The sequence below is a fragment of the Misgurnus anguillicaudatus genome, chromosome 23 (genome assembly GCF_027580225.2).
Source record: "Misgurnus anguillicaudatus chromosome 23, ASM2758022v2, whole genome shotgun sequence".
NCBI lineage: Eukaryota > Metazoa > Chordata > Actinopteri > Cypriniformes > Cobitidae > Misgurnus > Misgurnus anguillicaudatus.
This window is the reverse complement of record NC_073359.2, coordinates 14,658,172-14,683,999: the sequence shown is the minus strand read 5'-3', so window position 1 is coordinate 14,683,999 and position 25,828 is coordinate 14,658,172. Positions and strand designations below refer to the sequence as shown.

Here is a 25,828-nt window from a genome sequence, read left to right as displayed (position 1 = left end):
CCTGAGCCATATCCATTTTATCAATTACCTTTTTCAAGTTTTTCCTGTTTTGCTTGACTTCCCAATTAACATTCAGGTCACCTAACATTATAAGTTCTTTTGCAGGATTAAGTTGGTTTAATAAACTATCCAGCTTTTCATAAAAATCTGCATTAGATGAAGGAGGTCTATAAATAACCACAAGAATAAAAGACATTTGCGGTGACAAAGTTACATTCAGACCAATACATTCCAAATCATTCTCACCTGTGAAATTAATTTCATTACAGTTAAAAGTGCCCTTGGCATAAATCATAACCCCCCCTCCCTTGGAACCCTGTCTGTCCTTACGAAACATTTTATAACCAAGTATAGATATTATTCAGGGCTCAAAATTAACTTTTTTATTTGGTAGCACTGGTGCTCCCAACTTTAAAAATTTAAGCGCATCCATCCAAAAATTATAAAACACCACAACTACAATGTAAATGTTAATAAATGTATTCTTTACACATCCAGGCTTTACACATCCTATGGCCAGCATTTAAAATTTGGTCTTCTATTTTATTTATTTTGTATTTTTTTGCTGCATAGATTCCTAAATTAATACCCAAATGCTGTTGAAATAGTATAGCAGCAATAATAATTTAACAATTACAGGTAACATGGTTAAGATTACAATAGAAAATCTAGCAAACACGTAAAACACTGATTAATTGTGACATTACAAAAGTGATATACACTGTAAAAAATAATATGCCCCATCTACTCAATAAAATTGTGGCAACAGATTACAAGCAATATCATTAATTACATTCAACAAATTAAAATTGATTTAGATTTACTCTATAAACTCCTTAATATTTACATATTAAAAAAGCCAAACTGCAATTTGCAATTAAAATTTTTATTAAAATTTAAACAAAAATATTGGGTATACTAGACAAAGATCTAGCACTATACAATAAAAATATTATGCCATATCTACTCAATAAAAGTGTGGCAACAGATTGCAAGCAATATCATTAATTAAATTCAACAAATAAAAATTGTGTTAGAATCACTCCATACCTCTTTAATAGTAACCCATTCAAAAAGGTAATCTGCAATTTGCAATTAGAAATTAATTTAAATTTAAACAAAATATTGGGTATACAGGACAAAGACCTAGCACTATACAATAAATACTATTCAATTATACTATTTTAATGTAACATCATCCATTAATATTTTTATTAGTAATGAGTATTATATCTGATTTCAGAATGACAGACAAAGATGAATCAATTCTTATTTTATTGCAGTCAAAAGAACAGGAACGCATCTCATTTTAATGATGTATTTGTAACAGTGTAAACTTCAAAAAGTATTTTACAGTCTTTAAAGAAAACCGTCCACATTTCCCGACGAAAGGTTCCATGTTTGTGTTCTGTTACATTGATTCACACCCAGAAAATCAGACAGCAGTTTAGACTTACTACTGTAATCAGTTCATAAACTTTGAAGAATCCAGCTCCAAGAAAAGTTTCTGAAACACCTGAAAAGATGCCTGGGATACTGGAGATTCAATGCATAGATCCAAGGATAAAGCATGCCATGGGAACACCTTTAAGGCCTCAATAACAATTCCAGCATACCTTGGGCTGCCACTCCTTGAAGATCCATTCTTTACAATTACAGCCATAACAAGCTGCTCAAGTCCCGCCTCTTCATTAAACATCCTGCAACATTAAACAGCAAATATGTCTTAAAACCTTTATAAATGTATACAGCTTGAATATTGAAATAATCCACACATTAAACTTGTATATTAAAATGTTTTAAAGAAAACTGGAAGATATGTGCAATGGAGTTCATCTGAGTTTGTGGCTTATTAGGTATGTTTGAAATGTGCAGTAATATTGAAAACTGATTAAAAAATTCTCATTGGAATTACAAATAATATCAAAAAATTGTTGAAAAGATATATAATCTATATTTATAATTAGTGCAAATCTTTTACCCAAATTTTTTTTTGATACAGTCACATATTTATTTGTTAACCAAGTTACTCACATGTCTATATACACACACACACATACACTATATACACAATATAATATGTTCAATATATTTATTTAATAATATTCCTCACCTTTTGTTGTGAATAAAGTTCTCCCTCAGCAATGTTTCACGTTGCCTGCAGGAAGCTGCAGTACGTTACAGGCCTTCATGAACACACAATTTAGATAATAGGTCGCGAAATTAATAATAATAATAATAACAAATATTTAATTTACATTATGTAGAAAGCTTAAACATTTTAAAAAGACAATTTATACATTTAATATCTTACTCACCTTTTGTGGAATTAAATGAATAATGTTATATTTCCCCTCAGTAATGATACTGTACTCGCGGGAAAATTCAACACAGGGCGTCGCAATTGAGCACACAATTAATTTACAGCGGAGAATAGTTTTACATTACCAATTTATTCGAATACTTTGTGGATGTAGTTAACACAAAACTAAATAAACCGAAAAAGACCGCGGTAAAGTCACATTTATTTTTATAACACGAACCAAGCGAGCGAGCGAGCAGAAATTGTCATAATAGATACATACATGATACATATCTATGAGAGTTAGTGATAAGAGAACCCACCCATTCAGAGGAACAGTATGATTGGTCAGTTTTTCTGTCACTCAAAATTAGTTGCATCTGGACCACCAATCGCAGCATGCGAATCGACGAATGCATCCTAGATATGCAACCTCCTGGGTCCTAAAGCTGAAGTTACGTCCAAACCCAGTTCATATTAATCCTTATTGTAATTAATATTTACAAATTACAAACAAATTATACAAAGAAACACTGCTTATAGACTTATAAGACTAAAGATTGCCCGTTAGATTTACCCGAAATGAATTTTATCCACAGTTTAAACACTACATTGACGTCACAGCCAGCGGAGATTTTCATTGAGACTGGCCGAGGTGAGGCGACGTTTTCCGGTATATTTACGCGCGGAGCGCCCGCTGATTATCTGGAGCTCCCATCGCCACAAAACTCGAAGGAAATGTTTAAATAGGCGATATCTTTATGAACCTACTGCAGATTCTTGTTTACAAAACATACATTCTCGACTGAAATGCTTTTAAAACTTTAACTTTTTGGCACAATAACAGAAATATTTCCTAAATCCGTCTGCTCAGCGCTCACAACCTGCAATACAACTCGGAATGGTTTTTGATTTAAAACAGCTGATTAATATTATGTTGGATTTATTCAGTATTCGCTACATGCGCAGATACACAAGAAGAATAGCTAAATCCCAATTTTAACACAAAAAAAATACCAAACTACATGAAATTAATTTTATTAAATAAAGTTTACATATTCAATTTCATCAAATCTACAAGCCTGCAGAATGACTTTTTACAGTGTAGAAGGCTAATATATATTGGTATTGATAACTGCATTAGGGCTGTCAATCTTCCTCTATTATCCCATTCGAATTTCATTCATTATTTTTTTTTAATATTCGATTTATAATCGATTATTTAATGCTCAAATTTGACTTATTAATATTTACTATATAATACCTATCTACACACGTTGTAAAAACGGGCTTATGCATTGCCCATGCCACTATGAGCTCGTATAGTTGACTTGTTTTAAATTATGTCCACTTGAAGACATTGCAGTATTACTAATAAACATGTAATTATTTAACAACAGGTGATAGCTTTCTTGCTAATTAATGATTAAGCTTAGACACAAAATTAACAAAGTTGTCAACTTTAATGAAAAATTTCATTATCAACGCAGTTCTCTTTGTTCACGTATGAGGGCTGCGTAGATCGCATCATTAGTTATGCAATACTTACACACAGCACACACATCCCCTGGCCTCCAATTTCACTATTCTTTTTTCATTTAAACACACCATAGAGGAAGTGTGATCTTGAACAAGTATTTTGTCACTGGTCGAAAAGACAAACTTATCCAAACAAATAAGCATTAAAGACATTCCCAAAACGGTCGTCCATAGGACTGAGAGCGGTTTTCTCCTGACACTGTCCTCTTCACCTTGGCTGCTCCATTCTCGTCTTCCTCATAACCTTCCTCATAACCTTCCTCCGCAATCGCTATATCAGCTCCGCTTTCTCTTTCTCACGTACCTCCTGCTGCTGGTCTTGTTTCAAATGAATTTGCCGATGGAAATGCGGGTCGAGGTAGCTAGCGGTATTTAACAGCATAAATGCATTAGATAGTCAACACATAAAAATATTTTTAAATCTGTTTTTTTAAAATCCCATTCGAATAGTAGTTTTAACATTCGATTAGTATTATTTTTTTTAATATTCGAATTATATTCGATTACTGAAATTCGTTTCAACAGCCCTAAACTGCATACCAGTATGCTATTACTACTAAATAGGCAATGTTTTAAAAATACAACAAAAACATACCATCAGCATTGTCGTGTTCCACATCAACATGGGCCACAAGGATGTTTGTCGGATGTCCATTCACCAGCGCATGCGCACATACACTATCAAACACTCCTTGACAGACAGGTCGGTGTCTCCATTAATAATGAACACATTTGTCACGACACGTCTTGTGTTTTTGGCACTTTCGGCATGTTTAAGCAAGGTCTGGGGCTTAAAATATTTTGATTCCGCCACCAACACCGTTTTACAGGATTTACAATAAAACACAGTAAGTAGCCTACAATGAGCCATTTTCATAGCGGAGCCACTCGTAATCTTTAAGCCACTCTCTCCGAAAGGTTTAGGAGTCAAGTCTAGTCTTATCTTCCGGTGGTGAAGTCGCATTTGAATCCGGATCGTCGTCATTAATTACAGTAGTAACATTGGCTGTAATCGGCTCGTTCTCGTCATGCTCGTGGTTCGTCTTTTCATATTGCCGCGCTTCACATACCAACGTAGCACGGCAACTAGGAATGACTGACGCTCATATTAGCCAATCTGCGGTCTTCATTAAACGCAAGAACTTCATGGTGAAATTTGATTTGTTATGTAACGTTGGAGAGAACACTGAACCTGGGACAGCGCCAGCACGCAGCATCTCAATCTCAAGTCGCACCACAACAAAATGGGCAGTCGCACAAATGCTCCCAAATATATTTTAAGGTCGCACAGATTCAATTTTGGTCGCATATGCGACCAAAATGGTCCCAATTTCGAGCCCTGTAATTGCAGAGGGTGAAGTTTCTTTAAGCCATGTCTCAGAAAGGCATAAGAAGTCAATATTAGAATCAGTAAGTAGGTGGCGGACTTGATCACTTTTTAACTTAATACTTCGTATATTCAAATGTGCACACAGAATGCCTTTCGGTTTACATCTTGAGTCCCAAATTAATTTGGAATTATTAACTGTCTGAAATACTCCAAGTTTCCGGTGTTTTATTATCGCTGGATTTGGCAGTTTCCTGTTTTCATTGTTGACGTTAATCGCAGTTAACTCCCCAATTTCTGCACTCTCACCCGTTCCACGGCTCCCAACCGAAAGAAAAGATGGAGCTTGAACTTTACTTGCCAATGTAGACAGGGTCTGACAGCCGCTGGTAGAATCCAGCGAGCCAGCCGCTCCGGTAAGATCCGTGTCAACTTGTGGACTCCGGTAAAACGAGGCTCCCCGGCCAACCCGGAGGGCGTCCTCGTCCAAACACCCAACCGACGGGGGCATCCCATATGACGAAGGGGACAGCACATCAAAGCCGGTAAATCCGCCACCGCCAATCCCCAGCGGATCCGCACAGCCGGCGACCACATCCATTTCAAACACCGATCCCTGCAGGTTGCTCTGTATGCTCCCACAGTAGTTAGATGTGATGATATGGTGGTTATCTGATGTTGAACCATTTATCGGGCCGGGGCATTGGTGGATGTCCCCGGACAACAAAAGGCAGATGGTGATTATTAGTGCGAGGCTCCGTTGAGTCTTGAGTGCCAATTTATTATACTTTCTGGCTTCGCTGTACACATGTGAATGAATGAAAGTAGCAGCCAGGACGTGCTTTCCAAATCCAAGATGTTTAGTGAATTTGATTATCACAAAGTCCACTGATATAGGTTTAGTTATGTTGTTAAAATAAGAGTGATTCAGAATTTGACAAGTTTCTGTATAATAAAAGGTGTTAGTAAGCAGTACACAAGCAAAGAGTGCTCCAGCAATCCCTGCCACACCCGGCGCGGCCATATTTAGTCCTAGACTAAAATAAATATAAGAGCTGTCCAAACTGAAAACATCTTGCACTGACATATCTTAAAATACATCAGTGCCCTTAGTTTGGCCTCAAAATGCACACAAGTAATGTTTTTAGTAAGGCATGTTTGTTTAAACTAATTATATTTCCTAATTAAATTAAGGTCTAGTCCTGGTTTAAGCTAATCTCTGTCCAGGAAACCACCTCAGACTATTAAAATAGTGACTAAACATGACCCAATAACCTTGTGTTTAATCCAACCAGCTGTTACTTTAACTACTAAGTTAATTAAATCTTGATTTATAAACACGACATCGCAGACAATTCGGCGCAAATTAAAAAATTGTCATTACACAGAGTTACTACAGAAGGCATGCGCGGGCATAGGAGAGAGAGAGCTCGCGCACAAGCACATAGAGAACCAGTGTGTGTGGGGAAAATACTGCTAACCTTTCATGATAAACTCAAATCAGTCGTCTTCTCTGTCAGTAACATCTGACGTTTACGTGAAAATGCAAGTACACAGAGGAATCCGCATGGAAAACACAGTCAACTTTTAATTCTTTCACTCAGTGTCATATATTCAATTCAATTCAATTCAATTTTATTTATATAGCGCTTTTCACAACACTCAATTGTTTCAAAGCAGCTTTACATTAATAGAAGCAGTAAAAGCACAGAAAAACGACAGATAGCATAACATAATACACAATAGCATAAGCAGTCAAATTTGCTGCGGCTATGACGCGACATTATGAGCGAGCATATTACTAATGTAACGTCTAGAAAAAGAAGCTAAGTTAAGCCCAAGCAGGCTACCTCCCCGGGGTAAAAAACCCCCTAGGAGAAAAAAAACAAAAACCCCGGGTTGTTTAGCCGAGGAAATAAAAATAAAAGTCCTAGGAGGGAAAAACCCTTGGGAGATATACATGTACATACACGCATATAAACGGATAAGGAGCTTAAGCGGAGATTAAGCAGAGATTAAGCGGATATTAAGCAGGTCCTGCCGGTGGTCGTTGGTCAGGCATCAGCTGGGCATCACATTGAAGGACGACCAGTCTCATTATATATGAGAGGCGCTGTCTAGGGGCTTCACGCAGAGAGAGAGAGAGAGAGAGAGAGAGAGAGAGAGAGAGAGAGCGCGCGAGCGCACAAGAGAGGCACCACCGAGTGCTCGCAACAATAAATGAAGACGTTTTAAATGAAAATAAAAATGTAAATGTTGCGGCCATTGTTGATTTTGTGGCGCACACAAACAAATCAATGCCAGAAGCAGAAGCCGCCATTACACGAGATGAATGTAAACAGTGTGACGCGGCGACGCATTTTACGCATGTAATCGATGACGTAGACGCGTCGTTGCAGCACTAGCTTCTATTAATTAAATTAACATTTAATAAGCATCTGTGGCGGTAATGATACATAGGTTTCGGAAATGAGGTTTATTATTTCGGTAATGACAATGTGTAGCCTAAGATTTTGTTAAAAACAAATTTCAAAGTAGAAAAACAGATAATATTTACAGCATCATGCGTTCAAGTTCAAAAATGTTTTATTGTATAGTCTTTTTTAAAAATACACAAAAAATTAAAGAAAAAACATGAGAGCAGGAATGTCCCTTTGTGTCATATTTAATTCTCCATTTATGCTCTTCAATAAGAGGTGGTCCTTCTGTGTCCAAAATATATCAAAAACATTAGGGCTGCAGCTATCGATTCTTTTTGTAACCGATTAATCTAGCACTGAATCGAATCGATTAATCGAGTAATCGGATAAAAATGTTATGTGTGTTTTTAAACAACCAAAACAAATAATGCATAACGAAAATGACGTGGCTGTAAAATGTTCAAGCGTTTGGCTTTTATTTCTAAAAAAACAGAGGTATTTGGCTCCAAAAAATAAGCCTATTTATTTCAATTTTTACCCATTTAGTGTTTATAAGTGCCAGTGCCAACAATTAAAGACTTTAATTTATTAATATGCACAGCAGGTTTCATGCTGTAATCTAGCCCTGACATCCAAGTAAATATCTGGGGCCCGTTTCAGAAAGGTGGTTAAGTGAAAACTCTGAGTTTGTTAACCCCGAAATAAGGGAAACTCTGAGTTTTCCGTTTCAAAAAGGGTGGTAGGTTAAACCTAACACAGCGGGGTAAGTCAAGCCTGTTTCAGAAGGAGAGGTAACTTATACTCAGAGTCTGTTTCCGGAGTAACATACTCTCTGAACCTAACCTGGTCGGGAGCAGGTTTTATCCTGTAAACTCTGAGTTTCTTGTGGTCTCCTCCCCTTTTTTAAAGGAGTAGCTGTGTTTAATCTTGTTAGTTGCTTTAGTACCTTCATTCATTGCGCACATTTTTATTATGTACACTGTAAAATATTTTTTTGCTGTCTTTAAGTTATAATTAAATTGCCAGTGCAAACCATTTTAACTTACTACTTTATATTTTTATATATTACACTAAACTTTGAACTAAAAAATTAAAACAGTAAATTGAAATGACTTGTAAAGCTAATATGATATACTTAGGTGCATAGATGGTCTTAGTCAGTGGTTCTCAAACTGGGGGCCGGGGCCCCCAGGGGGGCCGCGAGATGGTGCCAGGGGGGCTCCAGTTTTATGAAATTTTATAAAATAAATTAATTTATCATGAATTCTTTGCAATTAAACCTAAAAAAATAAGACTACTAACCAACAGCACTACTTCATATCATTTAATATGTTTTGTTTAATCAAAAGTTGAGTTTTAAACCAATTTCTTGTCATAAATTTTCTTTGGCAGGGCCGCGAAGGAATGCACCATACAAAAGGGGGGCTGCATGCTGAAAAAGTTTGAGAACCACTGGTCTTAGTGACTAAAATGTCATGTACTTTTATAGAGAATCCTGTAGATGAAGATGTTGCATTCATTTGTAGAAAGTTAGATTTATGTCGCGAGAGGATTTTGAGACCCGGAGTGGTTTTTTGTCATATCCACTTACATTTATGTGAGCAAAATTATTATTTTTTGCAGTCATTTTAGATATCTAAATATCCGTATATGACAGTGGGGAACCTTCAGGGCCTTCTACGCCTTCAGAGAAGGCCTAAAAAAATTAATAAAAATATTTTTTATAATAATACTAATAAATAATAAAGTATTCAATAAAAATATGTTTTTACATGTTTAAATTTATATTTAATTTAATTTAATACATGTAATATATTTTCTCTCATCTATGTTCTAACGTTAAGCTTACTGTCAGGTTCATATCCAATCAGAATCGTCTGTCTCTATTAAGGCCCGGTAAACTGGCTCATTCATTGGTTAGGACTTCAAGAATCCCAAGGAAGGCCAAGCTATGTGTTTTGGTGTGGAGAGTGACGGGCAAATCGACCAATCACGCTTTGATTTCAAGTGGGCGGGTAAAAAACAAAGCATTGTAAGCCTTCATGAAGTCCTAATCATGCAACAAGCTGGATGCGAGCTGCCGTAAAACACCAAAGAAGAAGAAGTCCTAATCATAGACCATAGATATGTATAAAGGCTAGATGGCTCAAGGCGGAGTCCCTAACGGCATCACCTGGCGGCCATCCTAGGACAGGGCGCTCGCCCACTCGTAGCATTGAGTTTAATGGTGCAGGTACTTTTAAATGACCATAACTTGCTCAATTTTCTACCGATTTTCAAACGGTTTGGGTTTTTACAAACGTTATTAACGTGGCTATAATTCTGGATGCTTTAACATGTTTCATGAATTTATTTTTTATTTTTAGTATAGGTATGCAGTGTCATAGGTACATATTTGACGTTTATAACAAACCAAACCGTTTGAAAATCGGTAAAAAATTAAGCAAGTTATGGTCATTTAAAAGTACCTGCATCATTAAAACTCAATGCTACGAGTGAGCGAGCGCCCTGTCCTAAGATGGCCGCCAAAATGCGGACGTTGCACTCAATTGGCCAGCAGCGCGGACGAGCCATCTAGCCTTTATATCTATGATCATAGACCGTCTAATGGCCCGAATCTCTGCGGTGAGAGTGGTTGAGGTAAATGGCAGAAAACGTGATTGACGTTGTGGCTAGTTTGATAGGGCTGAGGTAAAAACGAAATTACTTAAGCGGGTACTCGTGAAGAGCACAGCCGAGAGATGCGCGTGCAGCTGCGCTGCGCATATCAGACGTGAACACGAGAAAAATAATGGGTTTAATTATACTTTCACTTCCTGACAGTTTTACTTGAGGATAGTAATGACTGCAGGCGACGCCGAATTACATACAATATAATTACCTAACTAAATCTCAGAGAATGCAAAAACATTCACCGGGGCTCGGGCTAGGGATTTTGCGACCCCGCAAAATATAACAGTGATAAGCCCCAAGGAGGAGCACTGAGAACGCAGGGTGCTATATTTCCCCTTATGAAAAAAGACTATCCTACAGCTAAATATATATTTACAAAAAACAAAAATTAAATGCAAATTTACAGAGCAGCAGAGTCTGTATTTGTGTTTATCAGTTAGATTAAAGTAATTTTAAACTTTAAAACTGCATTTAAAGGCAAACGATGCCTATTCTGTAATTTAACTTTGCGTGCTCAGAATTTTTACACGTTCACTGTATGATTTAACGAAATACGAATAGCCTAGTATTATATTCTGAATTTTAAAATTTATGAAAAACAAACTACTCTCAATTTATTTTGGTGTTTTTTCCCCCATGCTCACTTGTCTCCATTTTCCTGTTTGTAAGAATTAAGGCGGTGTAGTAAGTAGAACCTATCCATTAAATTTGTGACTTTCATTTATTGCGCCATGCGTAATTGCGCATGGAGAGGCATTTGCACTTCATTGCATATTTTGAAGGCCCAGCTGAAGTACTCACGGTTCGCCACTGGTATATGACTAATATCACTCTTTATGGTGCTCTTACATCTATACAGTTGCCTTGACATTTCTTACGCATCTACTCGTCATTACCGCTGGTCTAGTCGGTAGTGCTATGTGCAGTAGTTAGGGCAGACGTACTGTTGGCGATCGGAGTTCGAATCCCGGCTCGGCGAACTTTTGTTTTATTCATGACAAACATTTGTATAAGTTCGTAGCCTTATATGACGAAGTAGGGATGCTCCGATCGATCGGCCGCCGATCGTAATCGGCCGATAACGGCATTAAATGACGCGATCGGCACTCGCTATATTTGCCGATCTCATGAGCCGATCTTTCTGTTTACTTTTGTCATCATAGCGTTCCTGATGCGGCTGCAATTAGAGACCATTTTACACAGTGCGAGCATTTTGTAACCCGTTGCTCATGTGTGACGTGCAGATTTGGATTTCTCTCTCTGCATTTACAGAGATATGCGTATTTTCTATGATGACGCACTCCGGTACTCAGCGCGATGCGTCTTCACATCCCTATCAAACAGCGTATACAACACATATCTATCGCGGACAATTGCATCCTCATGCCGAAAGTTTATAACTTGCATTCGTTTTCAAGTTTTGAAAGTTTAAACTTCCATTTTCCTCACAGCTGCTCTTGTTTGCGGACACGCGCTGCACGCATACACAGCAGCCTGTCATCAGTGCACGTGAACAGAGCGATCTCTCCCACGTCTTAAAGCTACAGTATCCTAATTCATCTCTCAATAAAATTACTCTCTGCTCATCAGTGAAGAACTGTTGTACTTCATACGAATGGGTGTATATTTATTTCATACAGTAAAGACTGTGAAGTGTTTTATTTTAATTACTTTTAACAGACATAATCCTTTTTAAAGGCATATTACATTTCTCTTTGCAAGAAGAAATCTTTGTTGTGCTTATTTATTTGATTCTCTTTTAAAACAATAATATACCTAATTTATAGTTAGTTTCATTTCTACAAATGGTGCAAACTCTGCTAGATTATAGATGAAAGATTCCCATTCCACTGACATTCTGTGATCTGCACTGATCGGCGATCGGCAGATCATGATCTTGGTGATCGGTAATCGGTGATCGGCCCCAAAAATGCTGATCGGAGCATCTCTATGACAAAGTATTATGCTTAATTTCATTTTTAGCTGAGCTGCTGTCATCTTTTTGTCCATGGGATTGCATCTGCATGTAAATTAATATAATAACGTACAGTCCTCAGTTTTATTTACTTCGGATATTTTAACTGTGAAGAAAAATTAAATGTACGCATTTACTAGAGTAGCAATTTACAAAAACAACTCTTTTCTTTAAAATATATGCTCGTAGTTGCATTACACTTGCAGTAACACCTTCAATTTTAGTAGTAAAAATGATTAAGACCTCTTTGTCATGTGCTGTTGTCATGGTAAATCGTAAAATCTGAGCTCCATTGAGGATGGCTTTTCATTGTGGCTGTGCACGCGCTTAACTCAGAGTCAACCTACTCAGAGTCGATTGAACTAACTCAAATGAGCTGTTCTGTAACCGAAAACTCAGAGTTTACTATCTCAGAGTAAGTCAACTCAGAGTTCAAGTTTAAACTCAGAGTTGGTTGAACCTCCTTATTGAAACGGGCCCCTGGTTTATGTACATTTCTACACCTGCAGCATTTACCATTAGGCTACTAACATATAGTATATCATTTCTGGGGTGAGCCTATTTGCTATGGTAACAACCTGTGTGTGTGCGCGCACGTGCACCTGTGTTTGTGTTAGTCTGTGCATGCGTGCTGTGCGTGAGGAAGAGTGACACCCCACTCAGACATTCAGTTGCTTCATTGCATTTTGTTACGGCAGATATACATTCCTTTTCAATGGAAAGCTGCATTTGGTTTGCATCACTTGCATTGTGGTGCATTTTAGGTTAAAGGCGGAGTCCATGATGTTTGAAAGCCAATGTTGATATTTGAAATCACCTAAACACACACGCCCCTACCCCAATAGAATCGGGACCTTCTGTTGATAGACCCGCCCCACACATACGCAATCCGGCATTTTATTTGATTTGATTGGCTATAAGTGTGTTTTGGTAGACGGCCCGTCTAATTTTCCAAAGCGTTTTTCAAACATCGTGGACTCCGCCTTTAAGAATCCATTCGAAAAATCACAACATCACGTCCCGCAGTATACAGTGAATTAGGGATGTCCCGATCAGGTTTTTTTGCTCTCGAGTCCGAGTCCAAGTCATTTGATTTTGAGTATCTGACGATACCGAGTCCCGATCCGATACTTCTATAATACATTAAAAAAAGAATAAAGAAGAGCGAAAAACAGATCCAGGATGCTCCTTATATCATGCCGCACACATTGCTGTTTCTGTGTGGAGTCAAAGGGGTCTAACTCTGTGCCAGCGCATAACTATAGATGTGTTAAAAAAATAATGAGAATATAGTATATATGTTCAGGGGTAAAATTGGGGTTTGTTTTGTGGGGATGCTCTGTTAGGAGGGAAGGTTCGAGGGGTAACATGTTTAATCCTGATGACAGCAAAGACACTGCTGTGTTTCAATTACATTTTGGACCTCTGACAGGATTTTATAACTTTCAGCTTTAAAGCTGTGCCACAGGTTGGCTCAAACTTTAAAACCTGAACTTTAAATTATGCAAATCTATGAGTCTGACACCCTATATGCATTTGTTGCACATGTCATTATGCACAATTGATCAAATTTTGAAGGAAGTTATAAGACTCAACCTCCTTGACTAATTCTAGGCATAAGATAGGCTACCCAAAAAGACTCAATTAACAAGAAAAACAACATACTGATTCAGCAATAGGGTATGTCTAATAAATTAGCCATAGAGATTCCCTAAGCTGGTCAGCAGTCAGAAAAACAATCACTATAGTTAGGTCGTAATTAATTTGTATATTCAAAATACATAATTTTATTAAACTATGCAGTAAGCTGTATCCAGTTATCTAGTTAACATATTGTAATAAGATGATTGACATAGCTATACATACTTTAATGCTTTGTATCTCTCATCTCTACAATGTGTAATGTGATCCTCCTGCGCGAATGCGCGTTCTTGAGGTTCTGAGTGAGACACAGAGCTGCGTACTGATGTAGATTAACTGAGCACATAGTGACAGAAACGATCGACGCGTCGTTTAAATGAGCGGTAAAAGCCTGGTTTTGTCGTGGATGCACCGCATGCATGAGTGTTTGAAGCCTGTGAATGGCAACATGTCATTATTCGCGTCAGTTCACACGCACCAGCGCAGCTCGTACACTGGCGCGGAGCAGAGCGAGACCTTCAGTCTGTTAGCCCCGGACGGCCCTGGCCCAATTTAAACCCTGCATATGTATCCGAGTCCTGATCGGAAGGTAACGTCCGATTCCGATCGAGTCTGAAACCACGTGATCAGGGCAGATTTCCGATCACTTGATCGGATCGGGCATCCCTACAGTGAATGCATGCTGAAATTATTGTTGCATGGCTACATAAAAGTTTAAGCTTATGTGATGCATTGCGCGATCGGTCTGACTCGCGTGAGAGAGAATAACTTCCTTAATGCTAAACTCCAATAAGACAGAGATTATTATTATTGAAGAATATATGTCAGATTACAAGTTGCCCATATATGATTGCACTGTGGTGCCGTTTCTTGGTACACACACCTGTAAAGTGCATGCGTATGTGTGAAGGGGTTCTTTTTAAGCTATACTCTCCTGCAATTGAACGTGAATACGTTTACTACTTAAAAACATCAAAGCTAAACATCATATCTAGTCAAACCGCATAACAACATCGCTACAAATACAGTATGGGATTAAAATCAGCGGAAGCTACGTTACCTTGTTTCATCTACGCTTGGTGAAACAGCAGTGGATGTTTTCGGTTCAGATGCTGAATGTAATGAAAATGTAATGATCCCAAACTTTACACATTCTCTCTCTGCCGTTTATGGACATATTCGCTCTGCCATCGCGCCAACTAAATTCAAAATGTACCACGCGCTATGATGTGCTTCCTGAACATTGAACAATGGTCCGTGTGAATCAGATCTCGGCGCGTGTAGTGCGCGTCATAGGAATTTAACGAGGCTTCGAGGCAGAATTTTTGCCTCGAGGAATTTTTTGAATCGAGTAAATCGAGTAACTCGATGAATCGTTTCAGCCCTAAAAAACAAACTGGGACAAGGTTTCCTAAATAACAGCTTCCATTGTAAGACAGCTAGCAATCTTTTGTTTGTCCGAGTTTGAAGCCGTAATTCTGGGTGTATGTTGCACTCTAAAAAATGATGTGTTGGATTTACTTAAAATATATATGCACCATTTTTGCATCACACTTTTTAAGTATTCCCAACTTTAATAGTTTTACTTAAAATTAACAAGAAAACCTGTGTTTCATGTACTTAAATTTTTAAGTAAAGAATGTTGATGAACTCAAATATTATATATATTTTAAGTAAATCCAACACATCATTTTTTAGAGTGAAGTTGGAGCAATTTAGTATGCCCAATTCAGCTAACCTGCATGTTTTGGACTGTGGGAGTGTACACAGAAAGGTCTCCTGAACAAAGTCTTTGTCTGACTTAGCTCTTGCTTGAATCAGAGACCTTTTTGCTGTGAGGAAACAATGATGCGCGCTAACCCACTGTGTTGCCCTCTACACAGGGTCCGAAATTAACTTTTTGGCTCACCTGCCACGGGGACTGGTAGATTAAAAAATCCACCAGCCAAGCATATTTTTTACTGGCCAGAATAATAAACAGCATTTTTTTGTCACATGTACATTAATTTCATTTGCTGTATTCATGGCATTCCTCGCAAAATTTCAAAATCCCTGGTAGCACGAAATTAATGCAAGTAGCCCGAATAAAAAATACATTACTTTTAATGTAGAATATTAAAACAAAACATCTATCAAAACACAAATTACACACATCAATTTTCAGTACATATCAATCATCAGTACAAATTTTTCTTCTAACCAAAGTGAAATATCTATACATCAGATTCTGAATCTGAAATATTAACTGAAGTCACAGATAAGAAAATGCCACTTGACTTTGTGGTCATAGCACAGGCTTATTCAATTAGTTTTACCACACCAAATTTTGCCAGTACAAAGCCAATAGGGGCTCTAAACACAATGTTTAATCTGCTTTTCTTGTTGTTGTTTTGATGCTGTTGTTTTTTTAACAAAAAGACTGGATTTCCATGTAAACCAACTTTTCCTGCTCATCCCCACACCAGATATACTCACCATTTAAAAGTGGTTTAGTGGGTCACAAAACTCACAGTTTGGATTATCCAGTTACAGATTGGATAATTTTTTTCGATCAGAAAAACAGGGGCTACTGTCGCTTTAAGAGCGATTGTGCAACAGAGTCACTCTCTTCACTGCCCATACAATCTATATCACTTTAAAGCTTGCTGCGGGAGATTTAATTTTCTTATGTGAGGATAGTAATGACTGACAGGACGAAGTTGGAGGATTTGCCCAACAAATCCATGACAAATCATGACGGATTGCTTCCTGTACTGCGTCTTTTCACGCGATCGCGAAAGTGAAAGTAAAACTCGGGCGCGCACTCAAATGTAATTTAAATACCCAATGCCTGAATTTCACACACCATTATTACACATCCAAATCTGTGAAAGAATGCATAAGCATTTAAATATATTTTTTCCTCCCTATAAGTCAAGATAGCCCGATGGGCAGGGCGGGGATGCATTGGTAGCTAATATGCAGCAGATAGCTGCAGACCGCAAGTTACCTGCAGTACTAGCTAGCAACAGACCGTCTCTAGTGCGAGACTTGGAGCGTAGAGACGTTCTGTGGCTAGCTCACCTCATCCCCAGATTAGTTACTGGCAAACACATTATATTGCATTAATATTTTGGTATGAAAATCACCCGCCAGTGTGGCGGGTAGCCTTTTGAATTTAGTCGCCAAACGGAAAATCTACCCGCATTTGGTGCTTGGCGGGTGTTAATTTCGGACCCTGCCTCTACACTGAGCACACACTTCTCAATCATGGTAACAATGAACAAACATAATTTTTTCAAAATAAAAAATATGTTTTTATAGATAGATAGATAACCACCTTTCTATGACACAAGAGCTACATTGGGCACTTTCCATACATTTTATATAGATTATTTTATTCCTTTAAATCTATTTAAAATCAAAGAGCATTTGTCATAGACATGTCAAAACAACTGCAAATTACTCTGAATAATCCCTACTCAGGGGCGGATTTAGTGATTTGGGGGCCCAAAGCAAATCCACGTATTGGGGCCCCAACCCATGCCCCCTTTACCTAAAGTTACCCAAGTTTCAGCCCCCAATGAGGTTTATATATTTATACATGTGTGTGTATATACACACACGCGCACACACACACACTCCCTACTAGGGATGCACCGATCCGATATTTTGGATCGGTATCCAATATCGGACTAACAGGTCCGATCCAATTCTGATACTGTGCGTTACCTGTGGTTGTTACTGACAAGCTATTAAACTGACAAAGTATTATAAAAGCACCATAAACGTTTTAGGCACTATTTTCAAAGTCTTCTTAATTCACTCAATAGTTTCATATGAAGGAACAAATGCACATTTAAAGATATTTCATTTAAGTTCACGGAAACTCTGTAACTTACTCCCAACTGGGTTAATCCGCTGGTGAAGCGCACGGATGATACGCGTCCTTCACACACGCACACACACAACAACTGTAGGCTCTTTCAAAGATCTGATTTTATATAGTCTCGGTAAGCTGTTGGATGGATGCAATTCACTTTGTGCTGAGCACACGATGCATCTATTCTCTTTGTGTTTTAACATTTATGAATTTTCCATTGCAGTGCGAGGATTCCCATGAGAGGACGCTTCATGTGCATGAATTCTGCACCCAGGAAGAACATAAACGTAGCGTAGCCTACAGGATGATTTAGGCGCATCAATTCTGCACCCGGGATGTGCATAAAAGGTCCAGTCAAGAGCATAATTCCCAAAATAACCATCCGCACACTAAAACTTTTTTTACTGTGACAGTTTTGCGCAATTAAGGAAAATATATCTAGCATACTTTGATCAAACGTACCTATTATATATTCTTCTAAACACTGCCATGATTAATAATTATTAATGTTCTTGTAACTTTAAATCATTTTTAAATTATTGTTTTTTAAATTAAAAATTATACTAGATGTAGCAGAAAACTTTAAAGAGACACTTCACCCATTTGCATTAAGCCTTGTATGTTTAGAAACCCAGTCATGTTTTTGAATGGTCGTGCATCATTTTCAGTTTCCCTTGAGATGGGAGAAATACAGATTTCAGTGTTGCACTTCCTTCTTTCAATGATGTAAAAATCGTCATTTTGCGTCATTGAAAGAAGGAATTGCTATATCTTTGTCGAGGGTGTAAGACTACAAACACTCTGTCCTCATTTTTCCAGGGGCGGCTAAGGGTGGGACCCACTCATGCTACAGACTTATTACAGATCAGTGGGTGGGACTTACAAAAATACACGAAAATAAATGATACAGCTGCATCTTTTTGGAAGCTAAGCTAACAGATGCTGTGGAGCCAGGCTTGATGTTTTTCAACAATGGTGAAAGGTTATCAATATGATATTGAAGAGAGTGATATTCAAAGCCATAACACACATTTTATTAGCAATTGTTAACATCCTATAAACTAAGCATAACACACTACAAATTATTTAAAAAGCTATATCACTGTAGCTTACAAAATGCCATGTCAATGTATATTAGAAGTTATTTAAGTTAACATATAGCGTAAAGCAATAAAAAATGACAAAGCCAGGAGGTCTGTGTAAATTTGCATTTTTTGTGTTGCACACACAAACTGTTGCCTATGGGTGAATTTAGTTGCATGACATGCTGCCTCAGTTCTAATAGTTGCTAGTTCAGCAAAACTAAAACCAAAATACAGTCGTATTCTGTGGCTAATAGCAACATATTAGCAAGAGGGCGAGGCTAATAAAAATAGCCTATTTCCTACTGTCCCTGACATCGTCACTCATAAAAATAAGCCTACCTTTATCTTTTGCCCGTTTCTCCTCATCTTCTTGTCTTCTTTTTCTGAACTGGGTAACTGATGGCTTATTTGGTCTTTTAATTTGATCCATGATGATGAAGACTCGACATCATTAACTTTGCATTACATTTTGCCAAAAACAACGTCCATTCGTCCGTCAATCAACCAGAGTCACGTGACGTGAGTCACGTAGATGACTATACTTTTTTTTCACATAACCCAATTAATTACATGTTCATAGGTATATGGGTCTATGTTAATTTTAGGAATGAAAAATGCAATTTATTTGGAAGCAGACGCAGCAGTTTGTGTCGTGTGGCCTCTGGCCTGGGATCAGTCAATTCAGTCGCAAGTTGATTCCCCGCCCCCCTCTGACACGCACACAACCTGTGTATCTCAGCACTAACTTGACATGGAAATGAGCGGTAGTCTAGAAAACTGTTTTGAAAAAATATCATTTTTTTTTTTTTTTTGGGCGCTCGTGCGCCCGCACCTAGATTGCGCCCTGGGCGTTCGCCCACATTGCCCATAGCAAAAACCGGCCCTGGCGCACAGCGAGAGCACAGGCACCACCAGTCCCTCCCAGCTCGAGTCAGTCCAGGCTCCTCGCCTGCGACAGGCAGGTCTTCTACCTCGTCTTCTACCTTCTACAGGCACGTCTTCTACCTCCTGTTCCTCCATCTGCCTCAGCTGCTCTTCCCTGTATTGTGGTTTATAAAGATGGCCATGAACATCCGATTTGAGCATCACGCTTTCGAGATCGCCCTCTTCTATATCATATTGAAAACCTTTCACCATTGTTGAAAAACATCAAGCCTGGCTCCACAGCATCTCTTAGCTTCCAAAAAGATGGCAGCTGGATAATTTATTTTCGTGTATTTTCGTAAGTCCCACCCACTGAACTGTAATAGGTCTGTGACGTGAGTAGGTCCCACCCATAGCCCCCCCTGGAAAAATGAGGACAGAGTGTTTGTGGTCTTGCACCCTCGACGGGGATATAGCAATTCCTTCTTTCAGTGACTGGGTTTCTAAAGATACAAAGCTTAATGCAAATGGGTGAAGTGTCTCTTTAAAGTTTTAATAGTTTTCATCTGAGGCAATTATTATATTTATTGTGTGACACATTTTCATTTGGAGAACAGGGTTATGTTGAAATTATGAAGATCCCTAGACCATGATGTTTAATAATGTGGACATTAACAATCATGTTATCCAGTATGTCTTTCGGGATTTTGAAAGTAGCCAAAAATTCTATTAAGGTTCTGAGCCTGTTGATCATCAACTAGTAGTGAAATCATCACAGATCCATTGATTTTGGTTGGATTTTTATATTTTTTTCTGTGGAATGAGTATACTGTTTGGTGAAAAGAATGGCATATTGACTGATGTCATAGCTTGGGGGAACAGTTGATTGCCAGTGAAGTGAAGATGAAGATTTTGGAAAGAAGTGAGAAAACGCCAATTTTTTCGTGGCAATTGCGCCGCCCAATTCATTCACCTTGTGTGAGGACGTGTCTGATTGTGTCTTTGCTTTGACTTTGTATGTAAACTACTCGCGCAAATTGTTGAACTTGCGTTTGATGAGTATGCCGCATAATGAATGGAAACACATTATTGCCTTTGCGTCAATATCTGAATTTAACATTATTTTACAAATAACTAAAAATACAATGCCAGTGTACCCGCTGCGATTTTGCGTGTGCACACACACAATCGCAGCGGGTACACTGGCAAGTGCAGAGCGAGACCTTCAGCCTATATGCCGAGGCTTATATACATACACAAATATATTGCTCATTCATTGTTCGTCAATGTTAGTTAATACATTTATATGATAAACAAATTTTAAATGATGCATTTGTTGGAGAGAATGATCCTGTTTTTTATACTTATAATTTGTTCTGTAATTTGTCAGACATAAAACGAAATAAAAGTCTGCTGAAATCCTACTATAAATGGATGGGCATGAATATTCGAATTTTCGAATATTCGATCTGCAATAATAATTTGAATTTAAAAAATGCTATTTGAATGTTTGTTTTTAATGTGCCACCGAAGGGTTACGACTTATTTAATGCTTTTGCACTTAATCTATACTGTCTTTTACAGACTTTAATGAAAAATATACATGTTAATTTATTTGTATTGTATGTATTTCTTAATTAAGCTCGTAACTTTGCACAGTCAGCAATAAGGTATTGAGCCAGCTTACGTTATTTGTAAAATAATGTTAAATTCAGATATTCTTGTTAGATTCGTCTGTTGTTTTTACCGGATAACCACCACGGAGCAGAGTTTTCTTCACAGCCAGGCATTATTGTAGTCAGAAGAACAGGCTTTCACCGGAGCAGGTAGACTATTCAATTAAATTCAATTTTATTTATATAGCGCTTTTCACAAGTTAATTGTTTCAAAGCAGCTTTACATTAATAGAAGCAGTGAAAAGCACAGAAAAACGACAGATAACACAACATAATACACAATAGCATAAGCAGTCAAATTTGCTGCAGCTATGACTCGACATTATAAGCGAGCCTATTACTAATGTAACGTCTAGAAGAGGAAGCTAAGTTAAGCCCAAGAAGGCTGCCTCCCCGGGTTGAAAAACCCCCTAGGAGAAAAAAACCCTGGGCTTTTTAGCCGAGGAAATAAAAAAAGTCCTAGGAGGGAAAAACCCTTGGGAGATATAAATGTATATACACACATATAAACGGATAAGGAGATTAAGCGGAGATTAAGCGGGTTCTGCCGGTGATCGTTGGTCAGGCATCAGCTGGGCATCACGTTGAAGGACGGCCAGTAGATCAGAGGTGTGCCGACTTTCACATCTACCGGAACTGGGTCTGTTTGTCTCATTGTCCTCGGGGTCGAGGACGAGACAGGGAGAGTAAAACAAAATCATATTAGCGTAGGGGCTGTTCACATGTAATGCAAGTGTCACACAGTGATGTGGTTTAATCAGCTTAGTTCCAGACAGACTAACTATTGCGGCATAATTATATTATTCACAGTTGAGGATTTTGCAAATTGGGGGCCCAATCAAAGGTATATATGCAGGGCTTGACTTTAACTTTTTGAGCAACTTGTCCTTTGGACAAGTAAATTTGTGTTTCACTTGTCCTTGCACAAAAGTCACTTGTCCAGGTAAAGATTTATAATATAATGTATTTTTTGTGTTTTGCTAATCAGTGGCAGAGCAAGGGGTTTTTCATAGGGGTGGCCAGGCAGGGGTCAGCAGTTACTCCGGGGTGGCACATAAAATCTCTATCATCCACCCTTAAAATACTTTTAAGTATTATAGGTGTGTTAATCAGAATAATGTATAACATACAATTGCTACAATACTTTAATTTTAATTAAAATCAATTGAGATTTACATACAATTTATAGTAATAATTCAACCTCATGTTTTTTTTAAACTATTTAATCAAATAAAACTTTTGAAATTTACTTTGAAATCAGAATTTATATCTCCCATTGCTGAAAAAACTATAGAGACCAGAAAATCATGTGAATTTTGTAGGCCACTGAAATGTATTTTACTAAGATTCATTTGGCTGCTTCTTGCTACTCTTTCTGAAGAAGGATGCTATATCTGCTGCCATTCTCTTCATTTTTCCCACATTTCAATAATTGTCTGACTTTAAAACACTAAAGCAAAACATTAAAACATTACCATGTTTTAAAAAACTTATTAGGATAAATACATCTAGATTATTTGTTATATATATATAAATCCATGTTAAACCTAGCATTTACTCTGTAATGTTCATGTGGGATTTTTAATGTGCAGTGACGAACTGTCAGATTCAAATCAGCTGTCGCGCAGGGCGCACACACATAGGCGCGCTGAAAGAGAGATTCTCGTTATTAAACAGATTCTTTAACAAGATTTAGCTCATTATGTGTTTTACCGAACGTTAGAAGAGAAAAAATACGGACTTAAATCTGCTTTTTTGACACACATTGATGAAAACGCGGTTGAAGTGCCAGTCATTTATATTCACGCCGGAGCCTAAAGAAACATCACTCTCCACTCCACTCCATGCCGTCCCACGACTACCGCCCCTTAGTGTTCGGCGATCAGGTTAAATGCGTGCACAGCTTGTTTAGTAACAATAAGAGTAACATTTAAACGTGTGTGTCGGCGTGCCGCGCTCTCTGTTGAATATTCCGCTCTGTGTTTGCTAGGGATGGGCATTCGATTAAGTTTTCTTTGTCGATCGTCGGGAGAATTAACGATCGACTATCGATTAATCATTAATATTTTTATAATAAAATTTGTTATTTAACTTTTATACTTAAAAAATGCAATGAATACAAATATACAGCGTGTTTTTCCTCGATGAGATCTTTATTACAAGATCAACTTGTGGCAGACAGTTAAACTATGTTTCAAACATATATGTGCGTGCATGTGCGGTGCTCTAAAGCAGCGGAACCTGCAGCTGCGAGCCAGAGTTCTTAAACAAAGACCTCATTATTAGTTCCAAATAAAAAAAAAACAGATTCATGTTTAACATTAAATTAAACAAAAAACATAATACTTAGATCTGAAAGGTTTTGTCAAAATGTAACTCAAAATTATTCAAGCCAGAAGAAAGTGCAAGATATTAGCCTTCCTAACATTAGGCTATAACAAATTAGGTTACTTAAAGCCTCGTGAAAAATAACTAACTTTAGTAACTCGCATAAAACTTCTGCACCAGTCTACTGATTTTTTGAGAAATAAAAGCATGTTTTGGGGTCAGACGGGACCGCAACCCATGGTGACCGTCAGTCCAGCCGCCGCCGAAAACAGCCGCTCCGAGGAGACTGACCGGGATGCACAGGTACCTCAGCGCTAACTTATTCCGCATACAGAGTATGTGTGAAACAGCGTGCGTTTTGTGAGCCCCATTTACCATTGTATAATTATACTAACATAGTCTTTTAGTTTTTATTTGTTGTAAAACAACAGTAGACATTTACTATGGTCTCCAACTCCACAATATACCATAACCATGGTATTTGTAGTAAAATTGCGGAAATACAAATCGTTTTTTAATCTGCAAAAAAAAAAAAACATTTTCACAATGATAAAATCATGGCTAATTTTCCTAAGGTAGTAATTACAAAATTATATATGTTTTAAAGACGGAGATGCGCACCTGTCAATCTATTACATAACAAAGCGAGGCCAGAGACAAACGTGCTCATAAACGGGAGTAATATGGAATAATGTGTGCATCTTTGAATAACTGTAATTTTAAATATATTTTTGTCATATAAAGTTTTGAGACATGGCCTAATAATGCTTTTTTCACTTGTATTGCTCATTTAGACTTATTGTGCGGGTAACAGCGTTTTTGACGCATTTACCTCAGATATTATTTTAGCAATATTGCTTGTTCCGGTAATAATAATACAATTTATATTTCAATCCTGTTTCATTGTCTGTTTATTCATTTCATTATGCTGTTATGTTAATGTGATGATATTTATTTGCCATATGAAACGTGCCGTTATATGAATACTTTTGTATAATATTCAAATTATATGCGGAATAATGTGCATCTTTGAATAACTGTAGGAATACAGTTGCTTATTTTTGTCATAAAGTTTTGAGAAATAATAATATTGTGAGGATTTATTTCCATATGAGACGCTTTTTGTCGTTGAATACTCTCGTTTATTATTTGGAAATCATATACATACATAGTAAGAAATATATAATGTGGAAGGGTAGACTTGCAAAGTTACTCTGCTTATTTTTATTTATGATATATGTGGAGATAAATAAACCATTGCAAAACTGCTGATTTGATCCATTCAGATCCTGACCACCAGGCTAGAGTTTTAAACATCCTTAATACACACTTACTAGTCTGTCAAATAATATCTAAAATATATTGTTTTGTAAAAAAAATGATGCTTTGTTCTATTGTTTATGCGGAAAAGTGTTCACAGAAAGTGTCAATCACATGAACGTTTTATATGCAGAATAAGCGGTCAACAGCGCACTGCAACGAGTGCTTGACGGATTCGCCGCACACATACGCAAACGCACTGCATATGGAGTATTTGTGAAACAGGAGTAACATAAAAAAATGCATTTGATTAATTGATAACAAATTACGAAATCGACGAAATTCTTAACAATCAATTATCGATCGTCGATTAATTATGCCCATCCCTACTATCCAACCACAGCACAACCATTTAGTGCAAAGAGAAAGAGAGAGAGAAAAAACTTCACAGCACAATTGAGTTTCAGTTGCAACAAACCACCATCATTGTGATCAGTGTTTGCACTTCATCCGCTCATTTGCATTTTAAATGACACACCCAAAACGGCACACTTTTGCTCAGACCTAGATTAAGACTTAGTTTACATCTTTAAAAAAAATCTCATAATATGTCCCCTTTAAACTAATGTTCAGGGGTTGTATGTCTTCAAAATTAACGAAGTTCTTGAGAATCTTGAGAGAATCGTGATCTTTATTTTAAGCAAAAGAATCGTGATTCTAATTTTATACAGAATTCTGCAGCTCTACTTTTCAGTTATGTGAGGGAGAAAGGTGCGTGCTGCAGTAAATTAAGTAGAACTGTAAAATATAAATGTGCGCACTCAATTGGATAATTGTAAACACGCAAACACAGACAGAAAAGACATGCCATTGTGG

The 25,828-nt window shown here is 37.5% G+C and overlaps 1 protein-coding gene across 3 annotated transcripts in view; it reads left to right on the top strand.

The window, feature by feature from the left end:
- tasora (transcription activation suppressor a) overlaps nt 1-25,828 on the top strand; it is a 102,874-nt gene that overhangs the window by 6,518 nt on the left and 70,528 nt on the right. Inside the window, exon 1 of one of the 3 annotated variants that reach the window (XM_055217556.2) lies at nt 17,938-18,087. The exons of the other annotated variants lie outside the window; for them this stretch is intronic. Coding sequence (XP_055073531.2) covers nt 18,075-18,087 — 13 coding nt within the window. The 5' untranslated portion in view covers nt 17,938-18,074. Of the gene's footprint in view, nt 1-17,937; nt 18,088-25,828 lie in introns of those variants that run through there. 3 annotated transcript variants of the gene reach the window in all.